The sequence below is a fragment of the Vipera ursinii genome (genome assembly GCF_947247035.1).
Source record: "Vipera ursinii genome assembly, chromosome: 6".
NCBI classification, from domain to species: domain Eukaryota; kingdom Metazoa; phylum Chordata; class Lepidosauria; order Squamata; family Viperidae; genus Vipera; species Vipera ursinii.
In genome coordinates, this window is record NC_139515.1 from 3,377,977 (window position 1) to 3,393,236 (window position 15,260).

Here is a 15,260-nt window from a genome sequence, read left to right on the forward strand (position 1 = left end):
CAGTCAATTAGGAGTAAACAGAGGAAGGCAATGGGGCTCCTCGGAAGGAGGCAGAGAGAAGCCACGCCCTGAACTCTATATAAGGGGAATGCGTGGGAGGGCTGGTTTGCTGAAGGCAACCGCTTGGATAGTTCCTGTTTCTTAAAGCTCCTGTTTCTTGGTTTGTCTTGTTCCGTTTGTTTTTGTAGTAATAAATTTGGCAGGCGTAATTCCAGCCTCTTGCCTTCTTGTAAAAGGGGTTGTCGTTCCTGCCTTTTCTGCAGGGCCAGTAGCAGGCTGGTACAGAACACAGCAACTCAAGTCCAGCTGGCAAGAAACACAATAATTCATAACACAACCCTTCCAAGAGATTCTGTCTTAATGAACTCACTGATCAATTAAGTTCGGATATGCTGCTTGTGGTTTTTGAGATTCCAGATTTTCCCCTAACGCCAGCATTACAGAACCTTAATGGGGAGTGTTTAATCCTGGCTTCGTTGATCCTTGCCATCTGTATGAAGTTTGCCGGGAGCACGATTATCAGTGGCTTTTGTTGCAGGCATCGAGAGAAGAAAGCATCTATTAAGCGCATGAGGTTCTGGGGCTGACGCAGAGACTAAGCAAGGCTCTGCTGAAATGACTGCGCAAACAGCTACTACTACTCTGCGGAAAAGCCTTGATCGGTTAATAAAGAGGCACCATGCCCCTGCAACAGATGGCATCAAGAGAGCGCGTCAAAGGATGAGCCAAGATGAGGAGGCTGCAGATATGCTCGCGTTAAAAACAATGCCCAGTAAGAAAACATTATTTATTTATTTATTTATTTATTTATTTATTTATTTATTTATTTATTTATTTCATTTATTGCTAAGCACATTTGATTTCTGCTTAGATTGTAAGCCGCCCTGAGTCTTCGGAGAAGGGCAGGATATAAATGGGATTAAAATAAAAAAATAAAAAAAATAAAAATTTATTTTCGCAAAGCGCAGTGCTACAGGAAAGAGTGTCTCCTCTAGTGAAATCAAGAAATTGTTCAAGAAGGTCAAAACAGAGCGAAGTTTTACATCCACTGAGCAGCAAAGCTCAACACATTTTGAAAGTGGGCTAAATCCGTTGGTTAGTCAAGGGTCAAAATCACCTTCCACCCTGTGTTGTGATTCAGGGTCAGCCTGTGGGTTCGGCAGTTGGGTCGGATGATTCAGAGGAGGAGGAGGAGGGGGGTGTTGAAGATCTTGCTGAGGGGGTTGAAGATCTTGCTGATGAGAGCCCTCAGCCGGGCCCCTCCCACCTGGTCACGACGCAGACCCAGATGTGTGAGCCTGACAGCGTGGATGAAGATGACCCACAGCTGGCCCTGTTCAAGGACGCCCGATGCAGGAGGCAGTCAATCAGGAGTAAACAGAGGAAGGCAATGGGGCACCTCGGAAGGAGGCAGAGAGAAGCCACGCCCTGAACTGTATAAAAGGGGAATGCGTGGGAGGGCTGGTTTGCTGAAGGCAACCGCTTGAAAAGCTCCTGTTTCTTGGTTCGTGTCTTATTCCGTTTGTTTTTGTATTAATAAATTTGGCAGGCTTAATTCCAGCCTCTTGCCTTCTTGTAAAAGGGGTTGTCCCTGCCTTTTCTGCAGGGCTGGTAGCAGGCTGGTACAGAACACCCTGCTGTTTTATCCTTCCTTCCTTCCTTCCTTCCTTCCTTCCTTCCTTCCTTCCTTCCTTCCTTCCTTCCTTCCCTCCCTCCCACCTTCTCTCCTTTTCTTCCTTCCCTCCCTCCCTCCTTCCTTCCTTCCTTCTCTTCCACCTTCCTTCCCACCCTTCCTTCCTTCCCTCCCTCCCTCCTTCTCTCCCTCCCTTCCTTCTCTCCCTTCCCTCTCTTCCACCTTCCTTCCTTCACACCGCAAAACGTTGAGCAGCCTCCTTCTATAATTGTCTATGCCAAATAAATCTTAGAAACGCAGCCAAACCTACCACATCGTAGGATTCAATCCTTGTAAGTGGTAAGAATCAAAATCATCCCGTAATATGATGCTGTCGCTGTGCATCTCAGCTGAAATGAAGAAAAAAGAACAAATCTAATTGAGACAAATTAAATTTGTCCAGTGTGCCTAATCTCTCTTATTTAAATCCTGATGCAATTGAGGATGCAGTTCAAAGAGAAGAAGACAGCAGCTCAAGCACCCAGCATTTGTTTCCATTTCTTGGGGGAAAAAACCCCACCCAAAAAACCTTCTATTTTAGGGTTGTGAAGCTTTTCAAAGATGAAAAGGGGCTTTAATATGTGGAAAGGAATCTATGTAATTGACTAATTAATTAATTTACTGACTACAACTTCTGACTCCTTTCCTGGAATCCCGCAGCTGTCCTCCTGTTGTGCCTTTCCATAAAGGAAGATATAGTTGGCTTAAGACTACAAAAAGTTGGACCTCTGCTTTCTCTGAGGTGCTTTTCGGTTTTTGACTAGGAAGCACTGAATATGAACATTAAATACGAATAGGAAGAATAGCTGAGCCTTTCCTGTAAAACTGAGGATTCTTTGCGAGGTCCTTAGTGCTCTCTGAGCTTGGTTGATGATGTTACCTACTTCGGTAATGAAACGTCTGCAAGGAAACAACCAAGCTCAGAGACCCCCAAGGACCTTGCATTTTGACCCTGAGTTGGTAACATTCTCCTCCGTGAGGAACGTTTATTTACGTGTAAATTCTACTGGGTCCAATCCATGCCATCTACAGCAGAGGTCCCCAACCTTTCTCGATCGGCAGAGCGGAGGGAAAGGGAAGGGGAAGCATGTTACGTGCACGCACGTGACACAAACAGGACAGCGCTACTGCCTACGTGACACTGGCTAGCCCTGCCCCGTTTAGGCCACACGGAACCCCGTTTAGGCCACGGCAAGCTCTGTTTAGGCCGCGCTGAGCCCCCTTTAGGCCGCACGGGTGTGGTGCTAGCGCGAGTGGGGATGAGTCCACGCACACGTCTGCACACTGGCCAGCCTGTCCCGTGGCCAATAGGCCACAGGCTGATAGTGGGCTGCAGCCCACAGGTTGGGGACCCCTGATCTAGAGAACTGTGTCTGTCTGAAGCTGTGGAATGAAAGTTGACTTCTATAAACAGAGATTTTGAGGTTTAAAAAAAAAAACTGTTTATGGACTACCCCCACAGTTTGGAAACGAACAGCAACAATTAGCTCTTGCCTTCTATTATTAATTTTCTTCCATCTATCACCCCCACGATGATTTTTGATCAGTCATGTGATTCCTCACAGCCAGTGGATCCAGCAGCTGAATCAGAGGAGGAGGAGGAGGGGCCTGGAGTGACATTAGAGTCAGAGGAAGGCTCTGAGGAGCTCCAAGACTTATAGTTGGACGAGGAACCAGGCCCCTCTACTAGCACTCAGGCTGAGACACAGCTGTACTGGGAGCCTAAGTTGGACAGAGATGAAGCACAGCTGGGAGAAATCCAGGATGCACAAAAGCACCGGCAAGAGAAGCGAGTAGGAAAGAGGAATGCAATGGGGTGGCTCCAAAGGCAAAGGAGAAGGCATTAGGAAGCTAGGAAGCCACGCCTGGGCTGAATTATAAAAGGGAAGGTGTGGGAGGTGTTAGTTGCTGAAGGCAACCGTTCATGTTGAGGATCGAGTTTCTGTGGACTGTGTTTGTTTGCCTTGGACATTGACTCAGGCCTTTGAGAATACAAGAGGTTGGTTTTTTCTTGGGGTTCCTGCCTGTTTCTTGGAAGAGGGGTTTCTCCTTGTGAGTGTACCAAGGACTCAGGTAGGCTGGGACAGAACAATCAGTGACTTACGAGATACTGAAGTATCACGCTATAATATGCCATCGTGCCATGCCATAGAAGCCAGGGTGGCACAGTAGCTAGAATGCAGTATTTTTCCCAGAGGGGAAAAAAAATCTATTTAGGGCTTGAAAATGGCTTGATGGGACACCATCCATCACCACCGTACCACAGAAACCCTGGCAGAGTTTCTGGCCTCAGATGAGATGAGAGTCAGCTTGTGTTATCATCCTGGAAATGGCTTCTGAAACTCAGCAATAAATCTATTTCAATCTCATTTAACAGAGACGAGGAGACAGAACCTACACGCCATCCAACTTTTCAAAAACCCACGTTTTGTCTTAGAATGTTTCCATCGTAGCCAACAACTTAAATACATTGGAGTTGTTAAGCCCCGATCGCGCTTTTTGCCGGCTGAGTTTTTTTCTTCCTCGCCCACACGGTCAGGCACCCTTGCCAAAAATGAAATCCCAGTCTCCACGGGGCCAAAGTCGTAAACAAATGAACACAAACATATTTGTGAGAGTCAGAGAGCCATCTGTTCGGTTCATCTGTTCTGTCTTTTGAGAAGCCTTTTTAAGGGACCCACCAACAGGCTGGAAAAAGCTCCGTTATGATTTCCAGTGCAATCTGGGATTAATCCAGAAACACAGTTGCAACCCCCTGTTGCGTTATCAAAGCTGACTTTATGCACCTGGGGGGGGGAAAGAGATTTGAGTGGCTGTAAATGTGGGGTGAAGCCTACTGGAATACACATCCGTGCAGTTATTAAACGTACCCACTTTTCTTTCCATTCTTTTTGGCCTGTAAGAACTCACAGGCTCAATTTATAGCACCTGATCTAATAAAATATCCGGGAAACACCGATCTCTTTTACCTGCAGCGACTCTTCTTAGATCAGTGCAAAGTAGTTTCTCTACACGTGGCCAAATTCTGTTGTAAATCGTATGCAAATTTATGCAAAATTTGGCAAGACTCTAAAGCGCCCGCTGACAATTCGACCACCAATTGCAATATATTATTTTGTCTGTCTGTCTTTTATTTTGTTTTTACTATTACTATTGTTTTTTTATGTTTCCATTTTTGCAACCCTGCTCTGTGACCGTAATAAAAATTGATTGATTTGACCTTCGTGAATGTTTTCAAATGGGATATTATTTTTTAAAAAGGCAATAATTCAAGTGTTTCAAATTGGGCTACCTGAACTGCCATCTCAAAAAGCCAGAACAATAACTTATTGACATACCTAAAAGAGGATGCAGGGGAGCTTCAGTTGGACCTGCGAAAGAAGAAGAAAAAAGAAAATAAACAGATTTTTTTTCCTCCATAGTGCTCTTTGACTGTAGCTCACTTTAAGCATTACCAATCAAAATGTTGGAAGAAAGAGGCAAAGCTTTCAAAAAGTGGAGAGGCGTAAGTGTGTATCTTCATTTAAGGAAGTTGGTCACGTTGCATAAAGTTGGGTCTATTTTAATACCCGTTTTAGGCTGTGCAAGGATCCAGATTAGAAGGAGAAAAAGGGATTTGAGGTCCATCTGGATATAAAAAGCTCCTCCTGTAGATCACATTCTCCAATTAGTTTGAAATGCAGGCTTCCCCTCCAGCTCTCCAGCCTGCCAATTCTTATCATCTCTTATTTCGATAACCTTGGTTCTCATACTAGGTTCAGTATTGTTATGTCTAGCTAAACTCTCATGCACATTCCTCCCCACTGCATCATCTAACTCTTAACTCTAAGAGTAAAACATAAGAGGAAAATGGTTGCATCTCCATCTGTTGTCAATGCAAAAACATCTGATGTTAGCAGCGTTGACACAATCATGAGTGTTCCTCGGGTCACCGATTATTTGAACTGCAATTGTTCCACCTTGTTAGGATCATGTGCAAATATCTGGCTGGATTGCTTTTTATTCTAGAGGTAGTCCTCCCTTTACAACAGTTTGTTTAGGGACCATTCAAGGTTACAACGGCGCTGAAAAAAGTGACTTATGTCTGTTTTTCACACTTAAGACCCCTGTGGCATCCCCATGGTCAGGTGATCAAAATTTGGATGCTTGGCAACTGACTCATATTTATGACAGTTTGCAGTGCCCCGGGGTCACGTGATCCCCCTTTTGCAAACTTCTGACAAGCTAAGTCAATGGGGAAGCCAGATTCACTTAACAACCGTGTTACTAACTTAAGAACTGCAGTGATTCACTTAACAACTATGGCAAAAAGGTCATAAAACAGGGGAAACTCACTTAACAAATGTCTTCACTTAGCAACATAATTTTGGGGCTCAGACCTCACAAATTGAGGATTATCTGTATTGGATACATTTTTTTGCCCATATTTCATTGGGATTTTCCTATATAGGATAAGCGCAGTGGAAAAAAAAATTCCTCTAGAAGTCATGGCTACGTTTAGTTGAAATAAATTATTTGTAAGATTGAGCAGCACATATCAAAAGTTAAGTTTTTTTTTAACTTCTGGATGATAAAACTGAATGCTAAAGTTACTTCCTTTCTCGCTTTTTTTGAATGTGTCTGAAGAACCTTCCAATTTCTTCGCCTCGAGTACCTTATACTAATTTCAAATTCTAATTCGTCATCTCAAAAGTTATGAAGATACCATTAAACGGAGGATGAACATTACTTTCATATTTCTTCATTGCGAGCTATATTTTATTCCAGTAAGCTGCAGTTTTGACCTTCATATATTTTAAATAAAGCCCCAAAATGTCACACAGCAAGAATATTATATAAAATTGATGTTTTCTGGTATTAAAGAACAGTAGGCAGGGTTTTGGGTTTTTTAAAAAAAAATTTAATCCATTTTTCACAGTACTGTATCTTCAAGTTAGAATTTTACCCGTTCAAAAAAAAAACACAAAACCCAACCTTTCTTTTAAATCCAACTCTGATCTGGGAAAATGGAGTGGAGGTTTAATTTTTAGTTTGACGTGGTCGTAAACAACCTTAACCTTCGTTTATTTACTTTTTTTGGGGGAAAAATGAATTAAACCACATAATAACATCTTTGGAAAAAGAGAAGGTGAGAGAGTCTTGAGTTCTCAAGTTAGAATAAATTGATTTCCTTTCTTGGGGAGCTTAATGATCAAACCTTCTCACCTAATGTCCTTGTCTCACCAATCTCAATAGTCTTCTTAAATTTGAACGAAACCTGCCTCCCACAGCGGCTTATTTGCTCTATATGGAGGGTTATACCATATTGGTGTCATTTGTGTGGCTTAATTTCCTTTCTTGGGGTTAAACGTTGAGTCTTCAACTTTTGAGATTAACAATAATAATAGAGTTGGAAGGGACCTTGGAGATCTTCTAGTCCAACCCTCTGCTCAGGCAGGAAACCCTATACCAATTCAGACAAATGGCTGTCCAGTCTCTTCTTAAAAACTTCCAGTGTTGGAGCACCCACAACTTCTGGAGGCAGGTTGTTCTATTGGTTAATTGTCCTCACTGTTAGGAAATTCCTCCTTAGTTCTAGGTTGCTTCTCTCCTTGGTTAGTTTCCATCCGTGGCTTCTTGTCCTGCCTTCGGGTGCTTTGGAGAAGAGCTTGACTCCCTCTTCTTTGGGGTAGCCCCTGAGATATTGGATCCCTGCTATCATGTCCCCCCTCGTCCTTCTCTTCATTAAACTAGACATACCCAATTCCAGCAACCGTTCCTTATATGTTTTAGCCTCCAGTCCCCTGATCATTTTCGTTGCTCTTCTCTGCACTCTTTCTAGAGTCTCAACATCTTTTTCACATTGTGGTGAGGGAGAGGACACGAGGCTGGCTCCAGGCGGTTATATCTGTTTCTCTGAGTGAGGGTTATTTCCCCACCGTCTTGAAGGAGGCGGTGGTGAGACCTCTCCTCAAGAAGCCTGCCCTGGACCCAGCCGTTTTGAACAACTTTCGTCCAGTCTCCAACCTTCGCTTCCTTGCGAAGGTTGTTGAGAGTGTGGTGGCGCATCAGCTCCCTCTAGTCCTGGATGAAGCGGATTATCTGGACCCCTACCAATCGGGTTTCAAGCCCGGGTACAGCACGGAGACGGCATTGGTCGCTCTGGTGAATGATCTCTGGAGGGCGCGGGATAGGGGATATTCCTCTGTCCTAGTCCTATTAGACCTCTCAGCGGCTTTCGATACCATCGACCATGGTATCTTGCTGCGGCGTCTCAGGGGATTGGGAGTGGGAGGCACAGTTCTTCAGTGGTTCTCCTCCTATCTCCTGGGACGCTCGCAGTCGGTGTTGGCAGGGGGGCAGAGATCGGCCCCTAGGTCTCTCGTTTGTGGAGTTCCTCAGGGGTCGGTTCTCTCGCCTCTCCTGTTCAACATCTATATGAAACCGCTGGGTGAGATCATTCGTGGTTTTGGAGTTGGGTATCATCAGTATGCCGATGATACCCAACTTTTCTTTTCGACCCCAAACCACCCCAGTGATGCCCTCGCCGCGATGTCCCGTTGCCTGGAGGCGGTTCGGGTCTGGATGGGGAGGAACAGACTTCAGCTCAACCCTGACAAGACTGAGTGGCTGTACATTCCGGCATCCCGGGACATTCAAAATGTTCCATCTCTTTCTATGGGGGGTGAGCTCTTACCCCCCGTGGATAGGGCTCGCAACTTGGGAGTCCTCCTAGATTCACGGCTTACCCTGGAAGATCATATAGTGGCCGTGACTAGGGGGGCTTTCGCCCAGGTTCGCCTGGTGCGCCAGTTGCAGCCCTATCTGAACCGGGATGCCCTGTGTACGGTCACTCATGCGCTCGTGACCTCTCGCCTTGACTACTGTAATGCTCTCTACATGGGGCTTCCCTTGAAGACCACTCGGAGGCTCCAACTGGTACAGAATGCGGCCGCGAGAGTTGTCTTGGGAGGTTCCCGGTACTCCCATGTTACACCTTTGCTCCGCGAGCTGCATTGGTTACCAGTTGTCTTTCGGGTGAGGTTCAAGGTGTTGGTTACGATCTTTAAGGCCCTACATGGCATGGGTCCGGGATACCTCAGGGACCACCTGCTGCCGGCATCGACTCCCCTCCGCCCTGTGCGTTCCCACAGAGAGGGCCTCCTCAGGGTGCCGCCAGTCAGGGAATGTCGACTGGTGGCCCCCAGGGGGAGGGCCTTCTCTGTGGGCGCCCCGGCATTATGGAATCAACTGCCGGTGGAGCTCCGGATGGCACCAGACCTCCGAACTTTCCGTCGGGGCCTGAAGACCCACCTGTTCGAATTAGCTGGTCTGGCCTGATGGGGGATTATGGGTTTTTATTGTTTTTTAAATTTGTATTACTGTTTTTAATTGGGCATGGGTTTAATCCTTTTTTAATTTTTGTATTGTCTTTCTTTTTATATATGCCCTGTGAACCGCCCTGAGTCCCTACCAAGGAGAAGGGCGGTATATAAATCAAATAAACTATAACTATAACTAACTATAAAACTGGATGCCGTATTCCCAAGTGTGGCCTTAGCCAGGTGTTGTAAAGTGGTATTACAGACTATGGGCAACCTGGAAGATCTCCAATGGTTAAAAGTTTCTTTCATGGGAATGTTCGCATCAGTACTGAAAAAATATGTCATTATGATGACTTCCGTAACAAGAGATCAAACAAACAATGGAGATTGTGACAGTTGTCTGCAGGGATGCTGTGATTCTCACTTACGAAAAGAACTATTTTCCAAGCACATGGGATAGTTCCCATAAAGCTTCTTCTTCCATAAATAAAAAAGGCTCCTTATGTTTGTCCGGGTCTCCGTAAGCGACCACACGCATCTCTTTGCAAGCCATTTTTCATAGCACTTTCTTTTCTTTTTGTTTGGCTTTTTTTTTTTTAATAAAGGCAAAAATCCCCCGAGGAACTCACGCTTCATTTGCTCAGTCCTTAAAGCCAAATCTAAAGAGAACCAATCAATGCTTATTAAAGATGAACAGGTGCAATTATTCTTGGCTACGCTTCTATTCATTTCTCTGTACGTAAGCCTTTGTAATATTTAACTAAGTAGTTCTAAACTATCTAACACCCCCCCACACACATACCTATAAAGGAATTTATAATAAAACTTTGCATGTGAACGGAAGTAGCTTTTTCCATCCCTGGTGTGAACTAATCTTGATTTCCTTTTAATCAGAATTGTGGCATTTGTTTGTAATACTGACACGATTTGTTTCTAAGTGACACTCAAGGCATAATACACAATAGATGAGACTTTTTGTTCTGGATATTTCTACACTCATCCCAGTTTTAAAAAACAACAACAACAACCCAGCAACAACTGGGAGGTGCTGTTTCTTGACCAACTTACAAAACATCAATTAATGCAAGTTAAAGTTACAGAAAAATAAATAAATAGACACTTACTCCCTTGTTCACACAACTGCTGGGCTAAGGCATCCTTGAATATAATTTCACCCCTGTGCATAGCAGTTGCCCTAGAAATAAAAAAAAAAAGAAATAGGTCAAAAAAGAAACTGCATAATTAAAAGGCAGGAAAAAAAAAGATTTTTTTTTTCAGGTAAAGAAACACAATCTATACCGGTGTCTCCCAACTTAAGAGAACTGGGAGACATACGGACTTCAACTCCCAGAATTCTTAGCAATGGCTATTTTGACTGGGAATTCTGGGATTTGAAGTCCACCCATCTCAAAACCACCCAAAATTGGGAAACATTAGTCTACATGGAGTGGAATATAAACACTACGGCAGTTCGAAAACAAGTGGAGCTTAGTGCTGGTTGAGAAAATTTGTCCTGTAGTATTAAGGGGGGAAAAAAAACCCCAACCTTTGAAGGACATCTTTAAGTTTTATTTTCTTAAAACTGAAGAAATGGTTGGGATATATAGCCATTGTCAAAAGGTGGCTAGTTTGTTTTCTTGTTTCTTCCTTTCTTTGAAAGTAGTCAAAAGTCAAAATTTTATGCAGAGGTACTCTGTACCTCTGTACTCCTTGACTTACAAGAGTTCATTTAGTGACGGTGCAAAGTTATAACCATTCTTCACACTTATGACCGCTGCAGCATCCCCCACGGTCACGTGATCAAAATTCAGACATTTGGCAGCTGACTCGTATTTATGACGGTCACACTGTCCCAAAGTCATGTGATCCCCTTTTGCGACCTTCTGACAAGCAAAGTCAACGGGGAAGCCAGTGTTCTGTCCCAGCCTAGGTGAGTCCTGGTTATGCTCACAAGGAGAAACCCCTCTTCCAAGAAACAGGCAGGAACCGCAAGAAAAAACAACCCCTTTTATTCTCACAGACCTGAGTCAGTGTCCAAGGCAAATAAACCCAGTCCACAGAAACTCGATCCTCGACACAAACGGTTGCCTTTGGCAACCAGCACCTCCCACACCTTCCCTTTTATAATTCAGCCAAGGCCTGGCTTCCTAATGCCTTCTCCTTTGCCTTTGGAGCCGCCCCATTGCATTCCTCTGTCCTACTCGCTTCTCTTGCCGGCGCTTTCGTGCATCTGGGATATTTCCCAGCTGTGCTTCATCACTGTCGAACTCAGGCTCCCAGCACAGCTGTGTCTCAGCCTGAGCACGAGTAGAGGGGCCAGGCTCCTCATCCAACTGTAAGTCTTGGAGCTCCTCAGAGCCTTCCTCTGACTCTAATGTCACTCCAGGCCCCTCCTCCTCCTCCTCCTCCTCCTCAGACTCAGCTACCAGATCCGCTGGCTGGCGAGGAATCACAACAGCCAGATTCACTTGACAACCGGGTTACTAACCTAAGAACCGCAGTGATTCACTTTGCAACCGTGTTGAGAAAGGACATAAAAACGGGCAAATTCACGTCACAAATGTTTTGCTTAACAACCAAAATTTTGGGCCCGATTGTGGTCATAAGTCAAGGACTAGCTGTACAGAGGAGATCATAGGGAGACTCCAAGGGATCTCATTCACATGAACACGTAGCCTAGAGAAGTGTAGAGCAGATCAGTCTTCTGTACATGGAGCAAAGGGAAGATCCATTTCTCTCCCATTCCTCTTTATACTCATTGCTTCATTCAGATGGCAACTACTTCTGGACGCCTCGAGCAGGACTAAAACCTTTGATTGGTGGCGTGGTGGTGAGAATGCAGTTTTGCAGGCTGGCTCTGCCCACTGCCAGGAGTTCGATCCTGACCAACTCAAGGTTGACTCAGCCTTCCACCCTTCCGAGGTCAGTAAAATGAGGACCCCAGATCGTTGGGGGGCAATGTGCTGATTCTGAAAAACCGCTTAGAGCAGGCTGTAAAGCGCTGTGAAGTGGTATATAAGTCTTAATGTCATGGTTCTGATGAATGAGACAAATCAAACAAATTGCAGGCATATTACTTATTTAAAAAGTCTTAGTAATGAAACAAAACATCGGCATTCATGGAGGGATGCCAGAATCTGAAATCTCCTCCCCCCAAACCCATTGTAACACACACACACTCCCCGCCCTTATCTACATGTCATAAATCACATTATCTAATTAATTTTACATATGAGGTCTCTCCTCCCATTCTGTACAGCCGGCTTTCTAATCTTCTCAAAACAGAAAATTCCCTCCCTTCAAGATTCAAAGTGAAGCGGTTTAAACAAAAGGCCGTCTCTTACATTGTCAGTGCAAAAACATGTCAATGTTTGCAGCATTGACACTTAAGTGCTGCTGCTATTGTCCAACCCAATCATTATCGGTGTCCCTTGGTATTTCTACTTTTTATCTTTTCACCTTAAAAAGGTAAAGGTTCCCCCGCACATGCGTGCTAGTCGTTTCCGACTTTAGGGGCCGGTGCTCATCTCCGTTTCAAAGCCGAAGAGCTAGCGCTTGTCCGAGGACGTCTCCGTGGTCATGTGGCCAGCATGACTAGACGCCAAAGGCGCATGGAACGCTGTTACCTTCCCAGCGTAGTGGTTCCTATTTTTCTACTTGCATTTTTTACATGCTTTCGAACTGCTAGGTTGGCAGAAGCTGGGATGAGTAACAGGTGCTCACTCTGTTACGCGGCACTCGGGATTCGACCCACCAAACTGCCGACCATTTGATCGACAAGCTCAGCGTCCGAACCCACTGAGCCACCGCTACTTATTTAACCGTCTTCTTCTCGCAATTCAGTTTGACTAAGACTCTATTTGATCTACCCAGCCAGCCCAAGAGTCTTTATTCCTGGCCTCTCACAAGCTCAACAAATGGCTGTGGTTGTGGTGATCGGTTATGGCCAGATTACAACAGCTGCTTTGATTTTGAAGGCAAACCGGTCCGCCTCTGAATGCCATACTTTTTTTCCTTCCCGCAAGGGAATGTACAAATACCAACAATTACACACTCGTTCATTCGTTCCCTTCTAGGTGAGCTTGCCAAACGACAATTAAAAGGGTGAGTTTCTGAATGAAAAAGCCGAGTGTTTGGGAGTCATACATTCTGCCCGAGGGGATAAAACCTCTCTTCCAAGCAGATCATAGCATAGCTCATAGTGCAACAAAAACCCCATGCATTTTTTAAATTTTCTTTTATTTTTGTTCTGTGATCGTTTATTTGTTCACTGCACAAAGTACGAGGCTAATAATAAAAATAAGACAGCCAAATATAGAGAGGTTCATGATCTGAAAATTAAACCCTGGTTACGGGTTGGTACAATAGAGCCATTTTAAAGGGAAATAGCTTTACCACATAGTGATTGTAACAATGAGCATCTCTTTTCATTGACTGTAAAGCTGGATGATAGACTGCAAAGCTAAAACCTAACCTGAGTTTTTAAAAATAATTTCAATAGGTTCAATATATAAAAACATAGAAAACTGAGATCAGAAAAAGACCTAGTCATCCATCAAGCCTGCCCTTTCACTTTATTTGTTTTTGTTTCCTTTTAATTTATAGAACAGAACAGAACAGAACAGAACAGACTAGACTAGACTAGACTAGACTAGACTAGACTAGACTAGACTGGTCTAGAGTAGTCTAGACTAGACTAGACTAGACTAGACTAGACTAGACTAGACTAGACTAGACTAGACTAGAATAGAATAGAATCTGGAAGAGACCTTCCTTTCTTGGGGAGCTTAATGATCAAACCTTCTCACCTAATGTCCTTGTCTCACCAATCTCAATAGTCTTCTTAAATTTGAACGAAACCTGCCTCCCACAGCGTCTTATTTGCTCTATATGGAGGGTTATACCATATTGGCGTCATTTGTGTGGCTTAATTTCCTTTCTTGGGGTCAAACGTTGAGTCTTCAACTTTTGAGATTAATAATAGAGTTGGAAGGGACCTTGGAGGTCTTCAAGTCCAACCCCCTGTTCAGGCAGGAAACCCTATACCATTTCAGACAAATTGGCTCTCCAGTCTCTTCTTAAAAACTTCCAGTGTTGGAACTTCACAACTTCTGAAGGCAAGCCATTCCACTGATTAATTGTTCTGATTGTCAGGAAATCTCTCCTTAATTCCAGGTTGCTTCTCTCCTTGCTGAGTTTCCATCTGTTGCCTCTTGTCCTGCCTTCAGGGGCTTTGGAAAATAGCTTGACTCCCTCTTCTTTGGGGCAGCCCCTGAGATACTGGAACACTGCTATCGTGTCATCCCTCGTCCTTCTCTTCATTACACTAGACATGCCCAATTCCAGCAACAACAGAGATGGAGTAAACTTTCATATCCCTTGAAGTGTCCCCCTTCCCATCTAGTCCCCCCCTTGAGTTCATGGGAACTGGGTCTCCTGCTTTGAGCAGGGGGTTGGACTAGAAGACCTCCGAGGACCCTATCGATCTATATTGAAATGGCAGTCTTCACTGGAAAAGATTACTGCACCCCAATACAGAGAGGGGAGGAAAAGTGAGAGGTGTTGGCCTCCTCCTCACATTGCTGTGGAGTTTTCGTTGGCCACATTCCCCGAGAGATGTTGACATACGGAGATACTTGAGGTATGTGATCCTTGTTATGAACACACAGGCAATACGTTTTTTTTCATGGAGGATGTAAGGGCTCTCTTGAGACATGGGGTTTTTGTCTCTTCAAGAGCAAAGGCCACAAGGACCAAAAAAAATGGAACTTGTGGGAGTTACATGGCAGACATTTTGTCTAGGGGAATGTAAACATTCCATTTTCCACAATACAGAGAGATGTCTTAGATGTAGTGTTTTTTTAAAACCGCTGACTCCAGATGCATAGATTCCACTTGCAAAGATTTTCAGCATTAAGAGTGGAGGGGTGAAGGAGAGAATGAAAGAAAACAGGGGTGTCTTCTCATCCTGCTCATATTCTATGCTTGGCCTTTCTATGACTTGTGGACTTCAACTCCCAGAATTCCTCAGCCAACGTGCTTGGCTGAGGAATTCTGGGAAGGGTCTTCAAACTTGGCCCTTTAATGACTTGTGGACTTCAACTCCCAGAATTCCTCAGCCAATGTGCCTGGCTGAGGAATTCTGGGAGGGGTCTTCAAACTTGCTTTAAGACAAGGGTCTTCAAACTTGGCCCTTTTGATGACTTGTGGACTTCAACTCCCAGAATTCCTCAGCCAACGTGCTTGGCTGAGGAATTCTGGGAAGGGTCTTCAAACTTGGCCCT

The 15,260-nt window shown here is 44.5% G+C and overlaps 1 protein-coding gene across 1 annotated transcript in view; it reads right to left on the reverse strand.

Annotated features, from left to right (window-relative positions):
- The window catches only part of RELN (reelin), a gene marked incomplete at its 5' end in the record, with an annotated part of 292,461 nt that overhangs the window by 202,561 nt on the left and 74,640 nt on the right, over window positions 1-15,260 (reverse strand). The window contains 3 exons of the mRNA XM_083366535.1: window positions 1,944-2,022; window positions 5,011-5,043; window positions 10,101-10,171. Coding sequence (XP_083222661.1) covers window positions 1,944-2,022; window positions 5,011-5,043; window positions 10,101-10,171 — 183 coding nt within the window. The remainder of the gene's footprint in view (window positions 1-1,943; window positions 2,023-5,010; window positions 5,044-10,100; window positions 10,172-15,260) is intronic.